The 25857-nt window shown below is 41.0% G+C and overlaps 1 protein-coding gene across 3 annotated transcripts; it reads right to left on the bottom strand.

Moving 5' to 3' along the window:
- Positions 1 to 718: 718 nt before the first annotated feature.
- Positions 719 to 25676, bottom strand: ap3d1 (adaptor related protein complex 3 delta 1 subunit). Of its 3 annotated transcripts, XM_022759479.1 has the most exons (34): positions 25395 to 25676; positions 22402 to 22497; positions 21374 to 21454; positions 21107 to 21187; positions 20908 to 21015; positions 20567 to 20696; positions 19697 to 19836; positions 19209 to 19282; positions 19037 to 19086; positions 18531 to 18580; positions 18072 to 18120; positions 16099 to 16244; positions 15470 to 15618; positions 15117 to 15347; positions 14236 to 14467; positions 13889 to 14034; positions 13581 to 13722; positions 13096 to 13167; positions 12820 to 12895; positions 12336 to 12535; positions 11778 to 11851; positions 11388 to 11411; positions 9825 to 9993; positions 9430 to 9573; positions 8934 to 8987; positions 7072 to 7185; positions 6640 to 6795; positions 6079 to 6126; positions 4863 to 5052; positions 4587 to 4675; positions 4391 to 4476; positions 4077 to 4198; positions 3791 to 3870; positions 719 to 3625 (listed from the first exon to the last, which is right to left on the bottom strand). In XM_022759479.1, the coding sequence occupies exons 1-34, from the start codon at positions 25488 to 25490 to the stop codon at positions 3530 to 3532; spliced, it is 3795 nt and encodes a 1264-aa protein (XP_022615200.1). In that variant the 5' UTR covers positions 25491 to 25676; the 3' UTR covers positions 719 to 3529. The 3 variants fall into 3 exon arrangements, with proteins under 3 accessions (XP_022615200.1, XP_022615201.1, XP_022615202.1); XM_022759480.1 differs by lacking the exon at positions 11388 to 11411; XM_022759481.1 differs by lacking the exon at positions 8934 to 8987.
- Between the last annotated feature and the right edge of the window lie 181 nt (positions 25677 to 25857).

Below are 25857 nucleotides of genomic sequence, written 5' to 3' on the forward strand. Positions count from 1 at the left end.
AAGATATGATAAACCTACATATTGTAGATGCTTTTTAATTTTGGAAGTTCAGCCGGCATAAGTCGTAGCCTTGTGCCCATTTCGCATAACCCTTTTAAGGATATACGGTTCACGTGTTCAAGTGGGGATTTTATTTTGAAAGTACAAACAGGAAACTTTTTTTTTATCGTTTTATCCTGGTTAGCTTGGTGGTGATGCTAACGAAAGCTAGCCTGTCTCCTCTTTTGGGTGCGTTGCTACCAGAAGTAAATGAAGGTCGGCGGAGCGACCTTTGCTTTCAAACAAACTAGTTATGCATGAAACTACAAAACCAAAACCAGTGGCTCTGTCAGTTGAACTTCACTCAACTCAGCTGCTCGCTGTCAGTCAGTGAGGTTATCTCGATTTCCTCTGCTGTCAGGCGAGGCTTTCTGGGAATTGAAGTTCAAAGGAACACATCTACATTTACTGTATTGGGCAAATGTTAAAAGTCAGTATATCGATAACATTCCCTCCATGTAATAATAATAATAATAATAATAGGGATACATATAAATATATGTAACAACACACCTCCATACTAACACTGTTTTTTTCATTTGTTGTCTCCTTACATATGTGGGTGTTTATTGGTTCACTGTAACACACACACACACACACACACACACACACACACACACACACACACACACACACACACACACACACACACACACACACACACACAGTAAAGACTACATCAGCTTCTTACAGCCTTTATTTTTAATCAGGGTGGACTTTGTTTAAAGGGAATGTAGATAATTTATGTTACCCCCTTTAAAACATATATTACATTATACAGCTGGAGAACTGAGTATGGAGAAATAAAAAGACAGGACCTTCAGAAACAGAGTCATATAGGAGTATATTTCAATGTCACAGCCAAACTTGGTAAAATAACTCACTACAACTGAACCAATAGAGAATTAAGACAGAGTGGGTTGCCTCTCAGTACACTGCTTCATGTGACCCGTTCTATTCAACTTATTAATCGGAGCCCTAAGCCCTGTGTGTCATGACAGCAAATAGAACCCCCTTCCTTCCCCTGTGTTTAATAATTTAAAACATTCAATAATATCACTTTTTAAAATTGTCTGATCTTAGAGTAGATAAAAACACAATACCATCAAAAACAGAGAATGGTCAAGTAAACTTTATAAAAAAAAAAAAAAAAAAAGACTATAAAGAAAAAGGACAAGATGGAATGACCAGTTTTTGTTTGTGTAAGCATGTCCATGGAACAGAAAACAGGAAATAAAAAGTGTACATTCCTAATCATGCAATATACAAATTTTAATCAAATATTATGCACAGGAAAAATGATCAGAATCAGGACAAAGTATGATTGGTTGAGTTGTTTTTTTCAGTTTCACTGATATCAGTCATTTTCAAGAACAGGGAATACATACATACTCATTTTCTATTGACATTCCTGATATACAGCTGATCACCTCTGTATTCAGACTACTACTGGACAGAAGCTCTCATGGAATGGCTGACCTGATCTTCAGGTCACAGACATCATTATCGTTGTTATCTACAATAGCAGACAGATGTGAAGGGGTCTTATCAGTATATATGAACAGAGACACAACCAAGTCAGTTTTTATCTTGCTACTACTAGGTTAAGTCGTTCTGGACCAGGTAGTGACATGAATGACGCAAACTAAAACATCACGTACCTCAGTGTTTTAAGAGGAGGCCATTTTTTTTCTTTTTTTTTTTTTTTCTTTTTTTTTTTTTAAATGGCCTTTCATGTTCATCATAACATGTCAATGCACAAAAAAGTGGCAAGGCAGTTTCAGGAGGGAAAAGAAACATTGGGGATTTATCTGGGTGCACACCAGCTGGGTGTCAAACAGCCTGGGTGCAGCTACTGTTATGCAAACGTTAAAAGTGGTGCAGTATTTGTTTCACGATTTCACGAGGACAGACAAAACTCCATTCTGCTGTTGACAGAACATGGAAGCTACGTTGCAAAATACTGATTGAGAGGGAACCTAAAAATCACTGACCACTTCACAGTCTCTGCTTACAGAGAAAACAACTTCAGCAACCTGATATGCAGAGCAGCTGGTTTTAGAAACAGAGAAAGGCTGATAGTGTAACTATGTCATCCTTTAGCTAATCAGTTTGAATTTTCAGAGAAAGGAGTAAGGGCAATGACATAACATGAGCAGCTCTTCATGTCAGATTATTCTGTCGCTAATTTGACCATATGGTGACACAAATGAGGACCGTCAGCACCATAGCGGCCTCATAGGAATAACATGTTTCTGTATAATTACAATATAACATCTTCTATACAACTAACAACTCCAGCTATGAGTTGATGAGGAGGCTGACAAAGGTGGCATTGGCCTGACACCAAAATGTCCTGTGCTGAAACAGAAATCTCACATTACACTTCTACTCTGGTGAGAGAGTTTCTTTCAATTACTCTCCTGTCTTCAAATTCATCCTTGATTGGTGAAAGGTATGATATACTGGAAGTTTGTGTTTGGGAAGGGGGGAGGTTGGGTCAAACTGTTGGATCAGGGAGCAAATACTGGGGAGGAAGGTGGAGCTCTATGAGACGCATGAAGCGCTGGAGTAGGTCAGACTGCACAGCTAAAGGCACAGAGCAAAACCACTGATCTACTGTTCAAATCTTCCACAGTGCCACACAAGGATTCTGTTAAACTAACACTAGCAGATCTGCTCTGAGCCTTGCCAAAAGGCAAGTAGGGCAAACAGCTCTGATAGTAGTTAAAGACCCATGCCTTAAATGTAGCTTTGGTTTCATGTCTGCACTATCCTCACTACAGAGTCCCCAATTTTTCCAGCTAGGATCAGTCTGAGAAAGAGTCAGTCACATGGTTTTTCCAGGCCTACACAGATGAGCAGCACACACACAGATGTTTAGTGAGCAGAAAGAAGGGGGCGAGACAAAGGCGCAGACAGGCTTTAGACAAAAAAAATTAGACAGATACAACAAACAAAAACAAACCAAAGACAAAAAAGAACTTCAAAACAGTAAAAACACAATTCAACCATCAACGGCAAAAGTCCAGTTGTCAACATTACATTACATGACTGTCATAGACTGAATTGCCGACAGAGTAGAGGGCGGAAAGGTACACAGGAAAGAGCAGAGGATGCCGGGCATCCAGAAACAGGAGCTCAGTAGAGTCAAAGTCGGGTGGAAAAGGGTGGCTGTTAGGGGTCGAAAACCAGGAAGTAAAAATGAAAGTGCATTGCAGAGGAGACGGAGCATGTACACAGTGAGTCTGTAAAACAACATCAAGTGTCGGGGAGTGACCACAGAGCTCAGAGTGCAGAAGAACAACAGAGTGTGGGACACTGACGTAGAAGGTAAGGGGAAAGAAATCTTGCGAACCTCAGGACTAATAAATAGGGCGATAATTGAAGTGCCAGCCGCAGTGTTTCGTAACATGATTATGTTGTGTTACAGCGAGGGAGGGGTGGTGATGTGGCCTGGTTGGGGGCACCCTGGGGCTGTCAGACACAATCAGCACTGAGAGAAGGTCTGCTTGATCTCATCCAGCACATTCCCAAGCAGCGTCGGCTCGTCACATTTAGCGTCAATGGACACTGTCTGACCAGACTGGGAGAAAGAGAGTGGGAGACAGACAAGGACAAGGTCATTATCAGAAAATGTCCTGTTTTGTATTTATTATTCATTCGTGGGGCAACAACAAAAATTTGGTTTTGAATATCTCAAGCTACTGTTGAACAGAGGATAAAGGAGGAATTTCACTTGTTCACTTACAGTTTTGACCAGCAGACAGACGTGGTGACCCTGGATAGACCTGCTGTACATAGAGGCACAGGAGTCGATCCTCTCCACAACTGGTCAAACAAGACACAAAAAAACACAATAGTCAGCAATGCTCAGAAGAATTGCGTGCAATTATTATGATGCTTATCTTGAATAACACTCCTACTGTATTCTGAATGTGCAACACTCTACCCATTTGGTCATTTTGTTACTTTAATGTTTTAGGACAAAAGTCTGTCACTTGAGACAAACAGTACATGTCCTGGTGTATATGTACCAGAGAAGTGGTGATGGAAGCAGATCCTGGCCAGTAGGTGGTGGAAGGGCATGTTCACTCCCTCCAGTCTGACAGAGCTGCCCTTCAGGTCCCCCGATTCCAGCAGCTTTGCAAACGCATCACTAACCAAACAGAAACAAATCAGTTTTCAGTTTCACCTTGTCCAGGACCAAGAGCCAAGACAACTCAAAAAAGAACAGCCAAAATTTTGTTCCTTTTAGTGCTAATATTCATGGTGCTCAGAGGACAAATCATATGTTTTTTTGTGATACAGTGACATTTCCTCTACCCACAAAAAAAATTTAATCACCAACCTGTAGCAAGGAGTAGTGATTAGGTAGGAGGTGCAGGTAAAGTGCAGTTTGAAGTCCAGTTTCTCATGAGTGGAGTCCTCCTCATTCTGGAGGAACACAACACAACAACAAATAAAGATAATCAGTAACATAGTGACACATTGACATGTGTCAATGTTTGTTTTTGCTGTGTGTATGTATGTATTTTCTGACCAACCTTGACTATAAAGGTGAGTGTTCCCTTCAGTTTCTGTGGCATCACAATGCTCTGCACAGTGAAGACAAATCGCGCCTCATTGGACACCCCTGACCACAAGAGAAAAGATTACAGTTACTTAATCAGACTTAACAACACTTCCCAAAGTGAGGTTTGGAATATGCACCATTTGAGAGCAACATTGTGAACAGACACAAACAAAGTGCAAAAATCTGTATATTATAATTGTTGTTGTAAACCATCTCTTGTATTACAGATGTGCATTCATTCACCAACCTGGTGGAAGTTGGAATGGGACTGTGAGGCCATCATGTGGACCCGAGCCCTCTGGCCTCTGCAGCTTGGAGTTAAGAGAGTCCAGGACGTTGAACTCCATGGATTTGAGGAAGCTGTCACACTTGTTTTCAAATATGACAGACACCACGACCTGACTGCCGTCCTGCAGGTTCCCCTGGATGTCATATACCTTAGACGGAGGGGGGGAAAAAAAGAAAATTATTTTTATTAAATAAATTATATGCAAGTGGAATTACTGTTTAAACTCAGGCTGTGTAATCCCCCCCTCTTTTTATTTTTATTTTTATTTATTTTTTTTAAATCTGACCAATAATTATTTAGAGAGAACATGCAGAAAACACAGCAAATCCAATTCATCAACCCAACACCAAAGCACACATCACTGTTTTTCAAGAAACCAGTCTCAGCACCAGGAGAAAATCAAAAGCACAGAATCATTCTCAGAAACTGATGCAATGTTGCTGTGCCCTGGACACATTAACCTAAACAGACCCAGAGGCCAGTCTGTGAAGAGTAACAAGAATACAAAGAAACACATCTAAACAAGAGTTTTAATAATATTCTGTCACTGACAGAACTTTAACCAATACCTGATCAGCATCTTCTATCATCTTTGAAGAGAGGGAGAGAAATTAGAGATCTGCTACTGGGGCCTTACATAACTTGTACATTAATATAAATATCCTAAACATGAACATTTGGACATTTGTCTATGCAGAGTAACAGTGTAAAGGTTACAATTTGCTCAGTGTTGAGGAACAAGTCAGATTTTTCCGGAACCTGGATGTTATTATTATATTATTATTACATTGTACTTATCAATTTTATTGTAGAGACACGAATGTGCAGTGACATAGCAACAAGTCAGCTGAGGGCAAACATCATATGTGGCCAATCACGTTTCTCCTTTTCAGTAATCTGACAACAATGTGTGTTGTCATGTAGCGAGCAAACCCATTTCTAGTGCAAACCTCTTCATCATCCTTCCATATAGTAAAGTGAATGAAAGGATATAAACATGATCAAATCAGGCTGATAAGCAATGTATATAATCTGATATTAACAGCAGTGATATTGATTATATCTTTAATGATAATAACAATTCAATGTTATGACCAAAATAAGGCCAAATGGTGAAAATGATGAGTAAAAAACAGAAATTTCCCTCAGCAACATCCGAGTCACCATCACTCACCATCTTGATGTAGGAGTTCTCAGCCAGCAGGCAGTAATTGGACATGGGCTGAAAAATGAGACGAGCTCAGGTCAGATCAGGCATTCTCTGTCAGTCAAATGCTAACTAGGCAACAGGAGCTGCTTCTACCTGGCTGACGCATAACATGTAAGGCAGAGTGTGTGTGTCTGCAGTGGTAAGTAGGTTTAAACAGTGGGAGCGAGGAAGATCATGCGGGCTACATGTAGCATTAAGTTAATTGGGGCTTTGAGGTCAGTGTCTTGTTTTTTTCGACCACGCAACAATATTAAATCAGGATAAAAGAACAGAATGATGCATTCAGAAATTCAGAAATCATTATTTCTTGCAATGATGAAAACATTTAAATGTGCTATAGACATCAACATGAAGTGGTTGGTTAATCTCACACATCTGAGTGGAACACCACTACATTGGGCCAATCCTACAAATGATTCTCAACTTTACTCTCAATGCAGAAAATAAAAACATTCATGAGTTATATTCAGTTTTCATTCACGATGGTGACGTCAGGCTGTTAAACGCTGATGAAAAAACACTGACCGGCAGAGGCTCTTCCTCCTCCACGGTGCCATTCTGCACCGACTCCTCTCCACCTCCGTCACTGTGGTGATGGTGGTGATGATGCTTCTTCTTCTTTTTCTTCTCCTTCTCTTCCTTCTCCTTTTTCTGCTTCTTCTTCTTGTGTTTGGAGGATTTCTTATCATTGAAAACCCACAACGAAGACAGAGACAATTTATGAGAAATTCTAGACATTTAAAACTGAATCTGTAATGAAACCTGGCTACTGGTAGAAATATTTCCCTAGAGACTACATTCGAAATGGCAGGTCTCTGGTCATCATTTACACAGACTTGTGAGAAGAAGAAGAGCTGCCAATGTGCTGCATCCTGTCAGGTCACTGTGAACTGGGATCTCTAGCACCATAGCCAAACTTTCTACTTAGTAATTATCACATCATCAGTGGTGACTCACAGTCTCCTCCAGTTCAGTGTCTTTGGGTTCATCAGGCTCTGAGTTTGGCGCTGTGCCCGATTCCACCTTGGGCACAGGGGCTGCTTCTGCTGCTGCTGCTACTGTAGCTGCTTCCTGTTCACACAGACACACACACACACACACACACACATACAAACAAACACAAACACATAAAGGCATTAGCAAGAGCATCCATAGCATGCAACAACTACAGCAGTGTGCCACTTCTGTGTTGATAGAGGTAAGTGAAGTTAGTGAGTTATCCCATTCATAAAAAAGTAATTCATGATCAGCTGCAAACTACTGAGCTCTGTGATACCACAAACACACACACACACACACACACACACATACAAACAAACACAAACACATAAAGGCATTAGCAAGAGCATCCATAGCATGCAACAACTACAGCAGTGTGCCACTTCTGTGTTGATAGAGGTAAGTGAAGTTAGTGAGTTATCCCATTCATAAAAAAGTAATTCATGATCAGCTGCAAACTACTGAGCTCTGTGATACCACAAACACAAACCTGATTTGCTCATGTGTTGCATGCAACAATACTAACCAGCCAAATGAGCTAAACCACAAATGAACCTGCCCGACAAAACCAACAAGTATGTTATGTGCAAGATCAGCTGTACTAACCAACCATACAAGCTGCTGCTCCCATAGTTAAGAGCCCGAGGATCTTAGTAATAACCTATGAGTACTGTAATCTCTCTAGGTCTAATTCTAATGTTTTTCTCGAGTGACAGCTAATACAAAAACAAGTCTTCCACCAAGGCATGTTGAGGCATGTCTTTGAAAGGTCCTGTTTCTAGGTTAGCTGTTACTTTGGGGCTAATAGCTCACATGATTGAAATCAGAATTCCTCAAAACAAAATACCTGACAGACCTGATTTTACTGAACTCACCCTATATCTAAAGACGAGATGGTATGGAAGGTGCAAAGCCTGCGCTAACATCTATGCTTAATGTCAAAAGCAATGTAGTATGGTTTAAACAAGCTGAATGCGTGTCCATGCTCATGAAACATTTGCAAAGCCAATTCTGTGATTATTTTCAGTCCTGAATTGTTTACATTCATCTCTACTAGCTAGTGGCCTTCTTCCTCACTGTATTTGTTGGCACATTTCTACGTTTCCTGGTGCCTTACCACAGTCAACTGTTGTATGTGTGCATTCATCTGCAGTCTAATAAAATGCAAACTCATTCATAAAATACTGCTTCATAGAGTACTTATCCTTAGGTTACCTTTACCTTGACCCTACTTCAAACAATATTTTTAATTTAATATCTGAAAGGGTGTTTCCTGTTTCTATGTGCACAACTAAAAACATCAAACAGCAACAAAGACAGGCGTGACCCCACCACAGAGGAAGCAGTCAGAGCACACATGTGGTGACGCAGTGGTAACAGTGACAAAAGGAACTGACTCCAGGCCAGATTCCAGAGAACCTCAGACAATCTGCACTTACTTATCACCACCACCAACACAACAACAACCACTTTGACTTCAAGACCGACACGACATCCAGCGAGCAAACAAAAGCTGAGGAAGAGAACCACTGGCAGTGTGAGACAAACACACACATGCTAGAAAACAGAGGGGGGCTGGAAAATGGGAGAGGAAAAGTGTTATGTGACCTGTGAAAGAGAGGAAGTTGTGTCAAAAAGTTGAGGTGTGGAAGATGAGAAAAAACAACTGATCCATACTAAGAGGCAATAGAGGGAGAATGCATGACCAAAATGAACGTATGAGCCACATCAATAAAACATGGGAGTTATGAATGAAGAAGGTGGGAACTGGGGAGGTGAGGGGAAGAAAGAGAGAGAGAGAGGTGGGGGGGTGACTCAACCTGGGTGTTAGAGGGCACTGGAGCGTTTGAGAGCCAGAAATCCAGATCCGAAACCTAGAAGAGGAAGGGAGGGAAAGGAATGCGAGGCGGTGAGAGGGGTGAGGGCCAAACAGGTTCTGTATCTTACTACTATTCATGAAAAAGGATACAGAGATTACACCGTTCTGTTTCATGAATAAATCAAGTATTTGGCAAGAGACTGCACAGTCGGCTACGAGGAAACTGATACTTGATCTCTAAAGCTGACTGAAAGAGAGGCTGGGAAGAAGCAATGGAAGCGCTGAGTCAATGAAAATGATCAAAGATATCCGTTTGCGTGTTACCTTTTAGCAGAAATTGTAGACTATGTATAATGTTATCTTAAAGTCATTCATAATTATGAATTTTAGATCAGATAATTTAATTTAATCAGGTTTTTGCATTAAATAAAATATTAGATACAAACTCTGTTGCTAGGTAGAAAACAGCCATGCTCCACCCTTTTATAAGTGTATACCTCAGCACTGGTGGAAGTGGGCGGCGCTGCCACCTCACTGGTTTCTTCTGATTGGACCACGGGCTCGTCTGCCTGACCCCCCAGAAGATCCTCCTCCTTTTCCTCATGTTTGTGTTTTTTCTTCTTCTTCTCTTCTTTGCTCTTCTGCAAAAACAGGAGATTAAATTCAGCTCTGTGTCACAGTAAGATTGAGAAACACAACTGCTGAGTCATCACACCAAAGTGGTTGACAGCTCTTCGTTGTTCTTCCCTCACTCAAACTGCTCCATAAAATCTGATTTACTGGTTTTAAGAAGCAGTTCCGTCAGCTGGACAGAATGAGGCGAGTGTGGTTTCCAGCAAGAAAGGAGGATAATCCTTGAGACATAAAAAAAAAAAAGTAATTTTAACCTCACCTTCCTATCACTGTCTTTATCTTTCTTCTTCTCCCTCTTTTCTTTGCCGCTCTTCTTCTTGGGCGCCTGTGTGGCAGCACTCTCTGCATCTCCATCTTCTGCTGGGCTTTTTGGAGCCTCTGCCGCACGGTGTGACCTGACTGGTAGCTTCTCACTGTCTGCAAGGGGCCTGGACAAACAAAAGAGTACAGATACACGTCTGAACTTTGCTTGGATGAGGATTTATGACGTCCATCTGGAGTTAGTGTTATCATCTGAAAAAGGTCTTCATTCTTTTAGTGAGCATTAATTTGTTAGAAAAGGTGAACAAGGCTTGTAGGGTGCAGCAACCCATTGTATTCAGGCACATATTCTGCAGTGTGTGGCAGCCAGGACTCATTCAAAGCGTTGAGTTAAGCCATTCATCTGGCAGAGCTGGAAGTCCTGGACATTCCCAGACAGCTAGAAACTACACTAATAAATTCCTCCATATTGAACTGATATGAGCTGTAAAGTTTATTTCCCCAAAGCCTGGCCCTTGTAAGTAGTAACCACATTCACTGCAGCCCCCTGCTGGCTCCTCTCTATAAAGACACACTACTACTCTGTCATTAGCATACCATAGCAATAATACATACAATGTACATTTTTAATTGTCTTTTTTTCCACAGTGTAACTTTAATCAGTTTAAGTCTAAGAAAAAATGACAGAGTCATTACTATTGAGGCCAATTTTCTGTAAAATAAAGTTACAGATATGAATGTAAATGTATGGCTATATAGTCATCTCCTCCAGATGTTCAAAGTACTCTACTACATACTTGCTACTCTTCTTCACTGCTTAGTCAACAACATGGGTTTAACTCAGTACTACTGAAACCATTTTCAATAATTTAAATTACAGCATTGATCTAAGGGCACACGTGTTTGTCATTTCCAGCAAGGGCAGACAATGAGGATGTTTGTTTTAGAAAACAGCTAGTGAGAATTTGGAGGCATCACTAGTCTAACAAACTCAACTGGGGAGAATCTGGGAACTTTGAGCAAAGGAACGGTAGGACCTAACCCCTGGGATAGGTCTTCTAAAAGCATGTTGATGCAGATGATCTTTTCATAGAAAAACAAGTGCCAAAATGCTTTTAGGAGCCTATTCCAGGAGGACAGGTGGGGAAAGATTAAGTCCTGAGAAGATCAGCAGCAGCCACTTAAAAATGGTCTTTTTCTAGGAAACTGTCACTTTTATCAAAGAGATATCTCTTTTATGGGCAGGGAAATTGTAGAGTTGTTTGTTTAGAAACAGCTGCTGATATTGTCAAGCTTATACAAGTTTAAAAAAAATGGAAGCAAGGTAAGAGAAAAGGCATACTATATAGTATACTAGGTCAAAAGCTAAAATGAAGCTATTGAAAATACAAGGAAAGAAGAGCAAGAGGAAGCAGGTACAGCAAACTCCAAATGAGTAAAGAAAGGACAGCTATGTTAGCGAGAGGAGCAAGACAGCTATTTGTTAAGAGAAAGAGAAAAGACAGAGAGGCAGTCCATGTACATGTTGGAGCCCAGGTCCTGTGGCTGGAGTGCTACTCACCTGCGCCCAGCCGTTTCCACCAAGCTGCCCACACAGAGAGGCAGTAATGGGTGTGTGTAGGCATAGAAAAGAGGAAGCAGAAAGCAGAACGCCATCAGAAGGAGTCAAAGGAGGGAAAGGGCCAAGGCACATCGGCTGTGACGCTGTGGCCGGGAAGCTCAAGATATAATCAGGAATCAATGCTGAATTACTTAAGACGAGAAAATAAAAAAATTCCTCAGCTTTTTCAGCTTTGGGCTGAAAATCAAAGTTTCAATGACTGGTTGATTGGCTTAGATATATTAATGATGGGTTTCTACAACTTAAGCATTGTGCACTAAAATTCATTTGAAATTTATACAAAGGTCTGTGCATATGTTATGCGTTAGGATCTATATAGTGTCAACTCACTTGTCGAGGTCGATGTCCAGGGCTTTGTGAGGGTCATTGGGGTCTTTGTCATCATCATCACTGGGTAAGGCATTCTGAAGCAATGGGAGGTTGGAAATCAATAAAGGAGCCTTAACATCTTTTCTAAACTCATTGATTACAATGATACACACAGAGAATGTGAAGACATCTGTTGAGATGCCGACTTCTAGTCTCAGAGCTGAGAAACAAATAAAGAAATGGTTGTATTTAATTCTGACAGATACATTTCCACAGTCACTGTTTCTCACAGCTGCAATTACTGTGCTTGAAACAATAATAAGGTCAGACTGATGTGTAAACAGCATTATAATTTGAGGATTTTCAATCCATCCATCCAAAACTGATATGTTGCTCATATGTTGAATCATTTTAATAACATGAAAACCACAACTGGTAGGAGAAAAAAAATTGTTTGTAACACATTTCCCCATTTTATGACCCATGTATCAGGCTTTTTAAGTGTGTCTTACTATTCATAACATTAATTCTAATGTTTTCTTATAAACTTATTTTGATGTTTACACAGCTCCAGCGTACCTCTGGCATCTCCTCCGTAACTATGTCAACCATGTGCGCAGGCGTGATGTCCTCCTCGCTCTCTGGGCCAGAATCATGTTTCTTCCCTCGTCCACTGCGCTTTTCTTTCCTCTTCTTCTTCTCCTTCTTCTTCTTCTCTGCCCTCTCTTTCTGCCGGCGCTCCTCCTCCAGCTTGACGTACTGGTCAGACATCGGTAGACCTGTGGGACAGGGGAACACCATGGGCGCATTATAAAAAGACAGATACTAAAAACAAACAAGTAGTATATAATATTTTAAGAATCATCCAAGTTTAAAAAGAAACAACAACAGAGAAGGTATGAGCAGATGATGAGAAAGAAAACTAGTAATTAACTAACCCTGAACCATTACAGCATTGGCATTATATATAGTATGACTTCTACTACAATGACAGAAAAGCAAACCATTGACATAATATTAGGAGTCATGAGTGTGACATTAGTGTTTTGTAGTAGTATCCTACCTGGGACTTTGAGAGGCACACTGAGGTCAATCTGCACGACTGGGATGTGCTCCACTCCTGGGGTGTCCTGGTAAACCTGCATAGAAAAAAAAAATTGGTTTAAAACATGCTGAAAACACGGTTTGGTAGTGTATACATTTCACACAAAAGTCTGACTACATTTATTCAATACACTGTATATATATTCTTATTTATACAAGTGAGGTTTTAAACAGACTGGGTTAAAGAGAGACATGCATACTGTACTTAAAAAATAGTGATGACTGGTAAACTAACCTTCTGAGACGATGGGGAGGCCTTGATGTAGAATGGGTTGTTGGCTTGCTCCTGCTTTCTGGCTTCTCTCCTCTGGGATTAGGGAAAAACAGCAACATGAATTAAATCAATGAAGAAAAGCGTGCCTTGGTTATAGCATGAGAGGGGAACCACATGGGAAACCAGATTTACTGACAGTAGAACTCTGAGAAGGTAAATATTGCTCGTATTGTTTGTTTTGGATAGAATATGCATGATTACAGCTACATGGACAATCACATTTGTCTAATTTTTGTATTTAATATGAATGTCTTGAGCATTTCCAGGTATGAATGGCATTTGAGTGACATAATAATATTTTCAAATAAGCTGTTAAGATCAAATTTGATCAAAAAGAATTTGGAATTTTTAAATTGGCCTTTTTTTTTTTTTTTTTAAACATGCAGTATTGTATCTCTGAACTACTTGTTGAAATCCGCAAAAGCTACAATCATTGATGAGCTTACTCTTGCCAACTCCTTCTCGTCCACCTCTGTATGACGGGGGCGGGAGTGTTTTGGCTCCTCCTTGGCAAAAATAGCCTTGGGCTGCTCATCCTCAGACTCGCTCTCAGATGGAGGCTCGTTGATCCAAGCATCCAGGTCCAGACTGCAGAAAAAAAACTCAGTTACACCTCACAGTTCAAGACTCAAACACAAACATAGGAATCTATCAATTCAGTTATGCCTTGGATTTTACTGAACAAGCTTTAAAATGAAGTGATGTCTAACTTTAATATTGCACTTTTAATGTGTGTGTGTGTTCGCTAACATACCCTTCAGGAACAGGCACTTTCTTCTGTGCCTTGGGGGCTACAGGGTTGAGTTCTCCAGCAAACAGAGCGCTGACTTCCTCTGCTACCTCTACATCTTTCTGCTGCAGTTTCTGGATGTACTTGACAAGCTGCAGGATGCAAGACGCCTGCAGACATTGACAGTATGTCAAACATGTAAATTAGCACAGGTATCTATCAGATGTGTATGCAGGGAGTAACCTTGTGAGGTACGTAATGCCAAAGGTCAAGAGGTCATAAGTAAACATATGTACTGGTTTTGGCAAAAGAAAAAAAACAAACAAACATGTGACTCATGCCTCTGAAATATGTAGCTCTTCCTCTCTTACCCTCTCTTGCACCTCAAGGTTGGCGCTCTGGACAAACAGCGGTAACCTGTCTATCATCAGCTGGCTGGTTTCCTGTGCGGTTGTGCTGTCTGTGTTCCCCTCCTGGCTCTTCAGCACGGTGGCAAATAGCTTGGCTGCATTCTGCACATACACTGCCTGTATGTGACCTGGTAGGGTGGCCACCTTTGGCCGTAGCATGGCCTCCAGCGTCTGCATAGGGTTCTCCAGGTGTCTAAGTGGAGGAGGAGCATTTCTGTTATTCCTGGTTTACTACTCCCTACACTCATAAGTTACAACCATATACAGTATTAGTATTAGTAGGACTATACATTTGGGCTTGCTGTAGACCCAAGGTAGTGCATAATTACCATCTAATGCAACAAGTGCATGAAACATGTTGGATAATGTTTCCATCTGAAGATACTAAGATATTCCAGACATTTTTTCACCAACAAGAATCCTACTATTCATTTAAAATTTGTGAATTAAGAGACACCACATGTGTCACTGAGTCAAATTTAGAGAGATGGATTAGCTCTGCTGTACGCGTGAAGAAAATGTCTGTTAGGTTAAGGTGGGCTGGGTTAACTTGTACTAGAATGATAACAGAGTGGGGAAACACAAGGGTGGGAAGCACAAGATCTGAGCAAAACTGTCAGTCATTTCCCTATAGATTCATCGTCACAGACAACTGAGGTAATGGGATATCTTACTATCACTTTACACTCATGAAATCTTTATGCAGGTCTGCTGTTTTACTATTGTTTACTAAAGGACAGATAACTGTGTTGGAGAGTAGTTTTACAGCCTTTTTATGCTTACTTATGTCTTCTTATACCAGCGTTAAAATAACTGCATTCCAATGGGAGAAATCAACATACTCTGAGAACTCGCCGCAGATCCAGGCTGCAGCGTACAACACCTCACAGATGCCGTTTCGTTGCATGTTGCCAGTCAGCAGGTGGGCGTTGTCCAGCAGAGTGGCCATTTGAGCAACAGCAAAGGCCCGGATGGCTTTAACCCGAATAGCAACATCGAGCATCTGAGAGGCGATGAGATGGCCATGCCGCGTGCCCTCTAATCGGGTGAGCTCCACCAGAATACTGATGTACCTGTCAAGCAGATACGGAGAGGTGCAGTTCAGTGACATGTGCCAGAGTGGAAAATAAAGAAATCTATTTGGGGTTGATACATAGGACAAAGCTGCTGTGGAGTTACTGGCTAAGAGACTGACCATTCAAAGTTGGTGATGTACTGGTAGTTGCTCTGGCTGCAGATGTCGATGATCTTGGTGAGAAGTTCATCTCTGTAGGTGGTTCCTTCTGCTTTGTCCACATGCAGCATCAGCTTCTTTACAATTTCCATCAAGTTCTTTTTGGATACCTGGAGAGAGGAGACACCAGTTCGACAATGATCAAAGTTGAATGTATTAATGAAAATCTAGACCATTAATGATAAATTCAGGCTAAGGCAGACATATCTAAAAATAACCACAATTTTAATATCTTAAAGCATTGTTTAGTTTCTGTAATTGATAATCACTTTAATTTATCCATTGGCAGAATTGTCTAACAGGAGATGATTGGTTTGTCTTTTTTACACATTATTTTGGCTGGCTACTGAGTCACTGCCTGGTAAACCCATTTTTCTGTATGGTACAAATCAAGTCTGCTTGTGAAATACAACAAGAAGCAGCAAAAGTTGCTTCCTGCCTTGCTTGGAACACAGATAATTGGCTAAAAACTAACAATGAATCAAAGATAATTTGGCTCTAAAAATATTCAACAATACTTGAACAATTCAACTGAACATTAGCTAAAGAATAACTGTAGCAATGTAAAAGTCCAAACTTTGGTTCCATACCATGCCATAGAGCAGGTCGAGAGCTCTAAGGCGGATGGACTCATCCTTGTCGTCCAGACACTGGAGGATGAGGTCCTTATGAGACTGCACCGACTTGGGGTGGGTCTTCAGGATCTTTGACATGGCCAACAGGCCAAGGTACTTCACTACAAAAACACACACACACACACACACACACACACACACACACACACACACACACACACACACACACACACACACACACACACACACACACACACACACGGTCTTAGCGTATTTAAAAACAGACATATGTGCATCATTAGTTCTCTGCGCCCTACCAAGAAAAGGTCAGTTTGATTCTAACCTCAATCACCTGAATTTATTCTCTGTATAAAGAGCAAACTTTGTTTATATGATATTTTCTCATTCAAGATCCTATAATTTATAAACATGGCTATTCTTACATGATTGTGACTGCAGTAATAAAACTGTCCATGGTTTCCAGGGGACAGAGAACTCTTTTGGATTGGACTACTTATTCAAAAGTGTCACTTTATACTACATTTCCCTCCATCTAGTCTCACAATAAGGCCTAGCTGGCTGTATATAGAAATATTTACATATAACAGTATGAACCAGTTACTGTTGTGTTATACTCAATTACAATAAAAAAAAAAAAATCATATGGAAATGACACACACAAACACAAACTAAATACCAAGGAACACAAAACACACAGAACAATGGAAAGGACATACAAACACATACACATAAGACAACACACACACTGGACACAGTAGTTTTGTTTTGCTTTATCCTCTGTTGTATCTCTGGCAGCTTTTCCTACTCGCCGAAAAGATGGTTAAAATTCAGAAATCTACTGAATCACAGCATTCTGTCGATCATCTAATCCGGCAGAGACGAATGTCTCTCAGGTTCTTGGATCAATAAGTGCGTGTGTGGTAGTGACCTTGGGGTGAGGTGAGGCTGGTCACTGCAGTGACTACATTGCAGAAATGACCAGGGACGTGGACGCCGTGTAGTTGCAGGACATAACGAATCTACCTCTGCTATGAAAAAGTGACTTGAGCAGTTCAGAAAAATGTTTCAGAAAAAATCCAGACTGTGTGCAACTTTGTGTCGGTGACAAAGGCACAATTGCTCAGTGAAAAATATTTCAAAAGATTCTTTACTATGCTGCGGCCTTCAATCAATTCCTTCCCAAGGTTGTTGCTGTTAAAAGAAAGTGTTGTGTTACGTTGCATAATCGACAATAAATCCAAATGCATCTGGTGCCTGCAGCAACACATAATACACCAAGTATGTCACTTCACTTTCTTTCAGCCATCTCAATTAAACTTAAAAGTGTTATATATGTACTTTGACTTTCAACATGGCCTTTTCCTTTTTTACTCAGGGCTCTGACAGGCTCAAGTTTGTTACTTTACCTTGTTGACTTTATCAGTTAAGTACTTCAAAACCTTGGGAAGATCTGCTCTCTCACCCCTTTATTCATCAATAACAAATTGTTAAAGTGGATAAAGAAAACCTTAAACCACCGCTTCACAGTCTGTTCTATTAACACCAGACATCTATACTCTACTCCACACACAACTATCTATGTATGGGGGATCCAGATAACTCGAATGACTGGATGCAGCAGCCCCCGCTAGCCAACTGGGAGTGAGCAACGGAATGTATTTATAGAACCCTATGTTTTATAATAGCAAACTGACAACTTTTACCACTTTTAGATCGCAACAAACTGAGAAAAACAAGCTGTAAGTTGTTCACTTTCTCTGTCATGCACAGGTTTGGTGTAGATGTGACTGAAGTGAAATGGTATTCCAAGCAGGCCATCTAATTGAGAGTGGGAAGGTAAAACGGTTCGAGTTATCCAGAGTCAGGGGGTCTATGTTGTTGTCGTCTAAAAGGGTGGACTGTTCCATAGTCAGAAACACGCAGACAATGAGAAAATGACACACTGCAGGCATTGACAGAGGGCTCACAGTTCTGGTCCGAGTCTTCTATCAGGATTCGCAGTTTCTGCACACAGAGCTGAGGGAGAGAGGGAGGGGTAGAGAGAGAGAGAGAGAGCAGGAGAAAAACAGAGGGGGAGAAGTGGAGAGACATTAACATCACTGTGAACCTTCCACACCAGTTTCAGTCTCATCATAGGGGCACAATTCAAACAACAAAAATGAGAGAAACAGAAGTGGGTGAAATGGAGCCTATATTAGATGGTGCAAAATGACTTTTTTATGCATTTCTGAAAATGAAAACAACTTTGCTTGCCTGTCTGACATTTGCTTTGCACTTAAACTATGTTAGGACAGACAGACGTGTGAAGAGAAAGAAACTGGTGAAAGCATGCATTGCGATTCAACTGGAGTGGAAAGGGTTAAAAATCAACAGATAAAACACATTAAAGTTCAGATGGAGGAGTGGACCTCAGGCTTCCGGCTTACCTGGATACTAGCACTGTGGTTAGGCATCCCAGAGGACAAGGAAATCAACACTGTAATACAGGGAAAAGATTAAATTAGATCTGAATGTGAATTAAACATTTTGTGAGAAGAAAAAAAGAAAAGGTTTCAAGATGAGGATTTGTATATGAACTTCTTAGTAATACAAAAGTATCCTAAAAAATTCGCAGCATAGTTAAAAGTCAATTTTCAAGTTAATTGGTAAATTCAGGTTAACTGAGTCAAGCAGTGTTTACAAAATCATGGTTTTTGCATTAAGTAGGACTGAAAAAGAGTTAATACAGAGAGAGACACTGTTGCTATAGACTACATTTCTGTAAATTAGTGAATTTAAGAGATATTCCTGAACATGGAGGCAAAATAAATAAATAAATGAATACATTTGAAAGAGAAGTGTTCACTAATATACCGCTATATATACATATACAATATACACACACTAAGCTGAGTGAGACCACCACACCGCCTAACAGAATAACAGCACTGACCTGCAATCACAGTGTTGACACATTCATACAGCAGTGACATGGCAGAGGTACTGTGAGATAGGAGGACGAGGTAAGAAACAGAGAGAGAATGCAGATTATTATTGTTGTATTCATCACATCGGATGACTTTTACAATCTGAGAAATGTTTAGAATTGAGGGATTTCATCTCACCTGTGGATTAGGTTTGTCAGAGGTTCGATCAGCTTCTTCCCCAATCGTGGCTCGAGTGGTGTGAGGGCACCAAACTTTAAAAAAACAAAAACAAAAAAAAAAAAAACAGAGTGCCATTACACATTTTAACTAGATAAATAGAGAAAAACATAGGATTTCTACAATGGAACTATTGTATGTTACAGATGACCCTAATTACATTTAATGAGTAATATTGTGCTATAGTTTACCTGCATTTTATTCATAATTGCAAAAGAAGGAACATGAACTTGTTACTTTCAAATAAGGTGGTTCTTTTGACATAAACAGAGATTTCTATGCAATGCAACCTGTCATACGACTACACTCCAATAGGTCTACAGAAGCCAGCTCTGGTAGAGGAACTAGAATCAATTCCTCTTTTCTGATGGATTTGTCCCTGTACAATTGGTGCTATACTGTCCAGCACAATTCAGCAAACCCTTAAACATTGTGTCCTGTTGACTAACCAGCTTGATGATCTTAATGAGAACCCAGTTATTAGTAGAGGAGGTCATGAGTTTGAAGAAGAGCGGGGCCAGAGACAGGTAGTTCTTGGGATTTCTCCGGGCAAGCTCACAGATAACATTTACTGCTGCTGACTGCACACCTAAAGAGGAGAAAACACATTAGAGAGGAACAAGGATGATTAAAAACTGTGACCTGTGTGTTTATTGGGTTATGGTAAATTAAGAATGGCTCAAAATAAGTATGCAATAACACAGGAGTACAACACAGAAAAAAATGTATAAAATATATGCAGTTTGACAAATGTGACCAAATTTTTCAAATAGATCCATGTTTTTCATTAATGTGTGTAGCCATTTTGTGACTTCACCTCACAGAACTGTTGAAATATCCTTTCAACAACAGTTGGAGGCAGCCTTTATTTTTAAGATAAAGCACTTTCAGAGTCTCAGACAAATAAAAAATGATTCACTAATAAAGAGTAAATGAGTGAAACACCACTGGCACAGCCATTGTTATACGCAATAAAACCAGATAAATGTCCTGTGAGATGCTTGTCTGTGCACCAAAAATAGTTCTGTGAACCTCTGTACAGTCCCAGACAGCCCTGACAGAATCACAAATGAGCCTTCCTTAATCTTATATTCTTGGCTGCTGAATAATTCACAGGGTTCAGGTGACAGAGAACGCCCGTCACCAGCAGTGCCAGCAGTGTATATGATTTAGCTACCTGGAAGGAGAAAAATATTATTTTGCCCAAAACAAGAGGCACACCCAAAAAATAAAAAAAGAAAACTTTATTTTCCTTCAGAGCAGTAAATTGTGGAGAAAAAGCTTCGGGATTATGGAGAATATGGTGCATTTCCTGATACCTGGGTCTGGATCCTCCAGTTTCTCCTTAAGTCTTGGAAAAGCAGGGCGCAGGGACTCTGGGTACTTGAGGAACACCTTGTACATGATCAACACTGCTTTCTTTCTGATGTAAGGTTTAGTGTGGGACATCTAGGGAGGGAAAAGAGCAAAAACAGTAGAGACAGTTTGTTCAACCAGTTCAAAGAGGAAAAAAGGAGTAACACCTCGTCTTGACTGCAAAGTTTTAAGGTAAATAAAGGTGGTGGAGAAGTTGGGGGTGGGGGGGCTTCAGCGAGAAAAAAAAAACCCAAACAGGATAAACCCTCTGGGTAAACCTCTTCACATACTCCCCATGACTCACCAGTGTCATGATGTCATTGGCCAGGTCCCGTGCCAGGTCGGGGGTAACGAAACAGGAGAGGCCAGTGAGGGCAACACCAGTGTCATACTGGTTGGGACTGCTGAGATCCTGCAAGTCCATAAGACAGAAAAGGTTGGCTGAGGGATGAGAAACACTCAAGAGATATTCATAGAGGAAATAGACCAAGACTATAACTGACCTTTCGGATTTGATTGGTTGTCAGCATGATGACATCAGTGCTCTCGTGAAAGCACTGTGAAGCCGCCAGGTAGCCTATCCTCTGCAGGGAAGACCAAGCAACCAGAGAGAATTATATGTTGTGCTGCATTTTATCTGTGTAACTGGATACTGTTTATTTCAGTACAATGCTACTATCACAAGTATTTACCAACCTGCAGCAGTTCCATAGAGTTTCACCTAATCAATCTGATCAAATCCAAGACTAATCATTATATTGCAGTCGTACCTTGTATGTAAACTTAGAGGAGCTCATGACTTCAACGATGTTGAAAGCGGCCCAGCTGACATCGTAGCCCAGCATCTGAAGCTGTAACACAGGAAAGAGAGGAGAGAGTGAGAGATGTGGGTGAACAGAAGGAGGAGAGGGGCTCTACGCTGTCCCATAAATGAGCTGAGCTGAAAGCTCTCAAAGACATCACTGATGCCAATCGCAACAAGCCATCTACACCTAAATGCAGGCCTTGGCTATAAATAGAAAGAGTACTTTCATTTAAGCACCAATTGCACACTATTCACAATAAGTGCTGGCTTCTGGCTCTGTAGTGACTACTCTTCACCTACAAAACCAAAACATTCTCATGCAGCTCTGTACAGCTCTCTTCTACAAATGTATGAGGTGGTTTCTAACCAGTCCCTTCTTTTGCCCCTAATCAAGGCCTGAGCCAAAACAATGGGCTTTGATTCAGCATGACGCTGTTTGAATATAAAAGATAATATACAAAGACTGAAGTCTGCATGTGGTTCCCTTCTACAGTCATCACAGTTTGACAAAATGTTTCATTGTGTGTGTCAACACACTATACCACACCTGCAGAGCATAAAACTGTTTGAACATATTGGAAGACACGAAATTCAATGCCTGCTCAAAAAAATGTTCCTACCCGACTTAAGTGTGTTGAATTAATTGTATTTAAGACAGAACAATTGTATAAGATTATTTTTCTTAACTGCTTTAGATTCAAATTCCAAACCACATAATCATATACTGCAAATGAACCAAATCTGATCTGTTTTATTTGTTTAGTTTCTTTTGTCGTTAATCTTGGGTGCTGAATATCAAAGTTATTATCCTGCTAGTGCTATAGGAATAAGAGACTCTGGCATCATTTTCGTAGGTAGTTCCTCAAAGAACACAGATGAGGTTGCACTGAGAGCCACACACAGTAACTACTTGTTACTGAGTTTATCAGTGCCTGTGTACCAAGCAGAAGTGTTAGACGGAAGGAGTCAGTGAATCAGTGAAGGGTATCTTACGTAGGTGAGCTTGCACACAGCATTGGCTTTGACAGCGATGTTGTCCTGCTTGAGCTCCTGTTTGATCTCATCGATGCATGTGGAGATGTACTTGGCCTGAGGGCAGACAAAGGGAAAGGACAAACAACAGACATCAAATTAGATTAGGTGGAGTAATATCCAGAGTTGGAGGCTGGTTACCATGCACCGAGACAATCTGGAAAATCCAGGTCTGCCCAGTTTTGCTATCCAAGACTCTAGCAAGCAGGGGTGAAGCTGAAGCTGAAGTCATAGTGTAGATTTCATTTCTTAATATTCTTCTAGCATTAGCAAAAATTCTTCCACTCAGGGGTTAGGGAAAGCACCAGGTCTTTAAGTCATAGGTCAAACTCAAGTCACAAGTTTATGGGATTCAAAGTTATGCCAAACCTAACCTGTCATCAAATAAATGACTTGTGTCAGAGTATGCTCCACGGCTGAGCTAGCACAGTTTCATTGCTAAAATACAACATTTTGAATGTGGCTGTGGCTTGTATACCACAAACACTTCCTCTCCTCAATGCTATTACTGGCAAACATAAAACAGTACCACTTGCGTATGTCACACAAGAACAAACTGTCCATGCTTACAGACCAAAAAATATTAAACACGATCATGACCAAAGGATTAATCTGTATCACTTTAATTACACTGTTGCTAAACACAGGTTGTTGTATGTGGGTCTAAAAGGTAATGGGTGACTTAACAGCTCTTCCATCCAATAAAGCATTTTAACAAATGAGTGTTTCCAGGAGCCTCACACCTGAATGAATGAGAGACAAAACAGCTGCTCTTTTAAGCCTGTGCTTAATACACAGGATTTCCATAAATAGTGAAAGAAGATAAATTCCATTTGAACAGTGGAAGACAAGCTCAGATAGGGCAATCAGTCAACCATTGTTGAGAGCACCCATGCAAAACAAACACACACACATATAGCTGTGTAGACTGTGAGAGTGTGCTGGTCATGTGTGTGCAGTCATGAGACAGCACAGTGACAAGAAGGGGGGCCGAGTCCTGCTGTTCCTGGAGGAACTGTTGCTAACAGGGCTGGAGGGCAGGCAGGGAGGATTTCAACACACTATCACCAGACGCACACAGTACTACTTCTCCATCTCACACTTCTTCAATGACCAATTCAGAACCCATTGAAATAACTGAAATAGTTGTCACAGGGCCGAAGCAGAAACCTTTCTGCCAGTAATGCAAGCTGAGCTGGAGATGTACTGGAGGGCCCGCTCTTTCTAAGTAAGAATGAGCAGACTCAGTGCTAGCTGATGATAACTAGTGCTACACCTTTTCTTTCAACAGACAAAGGAGGCCTAAATTCCTACTCATAACCTCCTTGAATTACACGTAGGACATAACCACACTTTTCTTCAATATGCCTGTTGTCCTAAAGGTGTGGAAGAGAGAGTGACTGAATGGACCGTGCAAAGACTCAGCACATAAGTGAAAAACAAATAGACTGTATGAGAAACTGTGGGCTGGCCAGGATAAAGTCAACACACACTCAGGTGTAGACACACACGCACATCATATGAATATTTCAGCAAACTGTCCACTGTTGACTGGGCAACCACCGCCTTATCTAGGCTGCCCTGGTTGAGTTACCACTTGCGAACTGCTTAGACCATACGCTGAATCAAGAGATCAAGCACTGATGGCCTTGCACAGAATAGCTAATCTAAGTGATTTTTTTTAAAATAACCAAAATCATGAAGACACAACACAGATGACATTATACCATAGGAAAATCTGTATATAACTGATTTGGACTGCTGATTTGGCTCCTGCATATAAATTGCTTCCCTGATTAGATGGTAAGCAGAGCAAATCTGTCACAAGACAGAGTCCCATCCAAAAGCTACCCTCAGGTGAGACAAGCTACATCTACATTTCACACCTGACCTACAGCTTGAGACAGGTGTGTCCAGCTCTTCAGCTCTGTGCAACAACACCCCAGGGATTCTGCTTCATACCCACCATATGTTACTACCTGACATAGCATTTTTACAGCAGGAACAGGGTTAGACACAGCCAACAGCCTCAGATCTTTTATGGGGAGAAGGCTGATGTGAGAGATGGAAACGTGGCTGCCCCAAATAGTGCCCTCTAATGGCCCATCTCACCCTACTCCCACTCATGTCTGGTGCTGTGATGTAGCCAGGAGCCTGTCCTCACCCACAGGCAGAGCTGTGACTGGGATGACATCACCTTCAATCACTGATGGGGTGTTCTAAACAAGATGCTTGCTGATTCATTTCATATGTTTTCCGAATTTATACAAGATGCATTTTCACATAAACATCCATACTGGTCATATCTGCATTTTGAAAATGGGAGATGTACAAGTTAAAGGCCTCTTTCACCCACTGTCATCAGAACATCACCTCATCCATTCAGCGCTCAAGTGACTCTGTTGTCCTCAACTCAATTAAGTGACAAATGTCAATGGCAAAGCGAAAACCATATCCCGCACATGAAGCAGTCACTGAGAGCTAAGAAGCAGTACCCTCAGGTGTGCTGCAGGAGGGTAATCTGGTAAATTGTGATAAACTAGCTAGCTGCTTCCTCTAACTGGCTCTCAGTTAGCTGGGTTAGCTAGCTGATAGTAACAACCCCAGCTTACCTGCTTAAAACATGACATGCAACGTTACAATAAAGTTAGTAACCGTATGCATGCCATGACATGTTATTTAGCAAACATTAAATTAGCTTTCAGTCGGCTGCACTAGCTGCTGAAAACGACTGTTTTGAGTAGCTGTAGCTAGCGGGTGAAATGACTGAGCGGACGCTAACGTTAGCTGACCAGCCAGAATACCTAACGTTCATATACCTAGCGTCAGCTATTAACGTTAGCTAGCTGGTCAACGATAACGGTAAATGCAATGTGTACTGTGACTTAAAAACATTTATGAATGTGATGTTAAAAATGTTTCAGGTGACAGCAATTGTTGTTCGGTTATTTTACCTCATCTTCCTTGTGATTCCTAATGCCACGTACTAAATCCTGAAGATTTTTATCGAACATCCGATCGATGCTCCCTTTGACAATCTTCAAAGCCATGTCTGTCTCTGACTTGTACCGCTTCTAAGTGTCCTGCGGGGCCAAGCTCCTTGCAGAGGTCTAGTGGGTGCCGACCGACCCGCTAGACTGTCTCTCATCAACCCGGGTACCGTGTGTGCAGGGTCCGCTGCTGTTTACCAAGCCCGGGCAGATGAAGCTGAGGCCAGACGGGGCGTCCCGTGCCGTGCAGAGACGCTGGCAATGGATCAGTATAGGAAATGGCTGACAAAATGGCGTCCAAAGTCAGCTGACTTCAGTATTATGCGAGATTCTCATATGGGAATCAGTGGAATTAAAGGTCTAGCCCCCCCGCTCAGAACGGTAAACTGTTGTACCATATGGTTAATTTCAAAATAGTAACACAATA

This window comes from Seriola dumerili, unplaced genomic scaffold (assembly GCF_002260705.1).
Source record: "Seriola dumerili isolate Sdu_G_001 unplaced genomic scaffold, Sdu_1.0 BDQW01000322.1, whole genome shotgun sequence".
NCBI classification, from domain to species: Eukaryota; Metazoa; Chordata; class Actinopteri; order Carangiformes; family Carangidae; genus Seriola; species Seriola dumerili.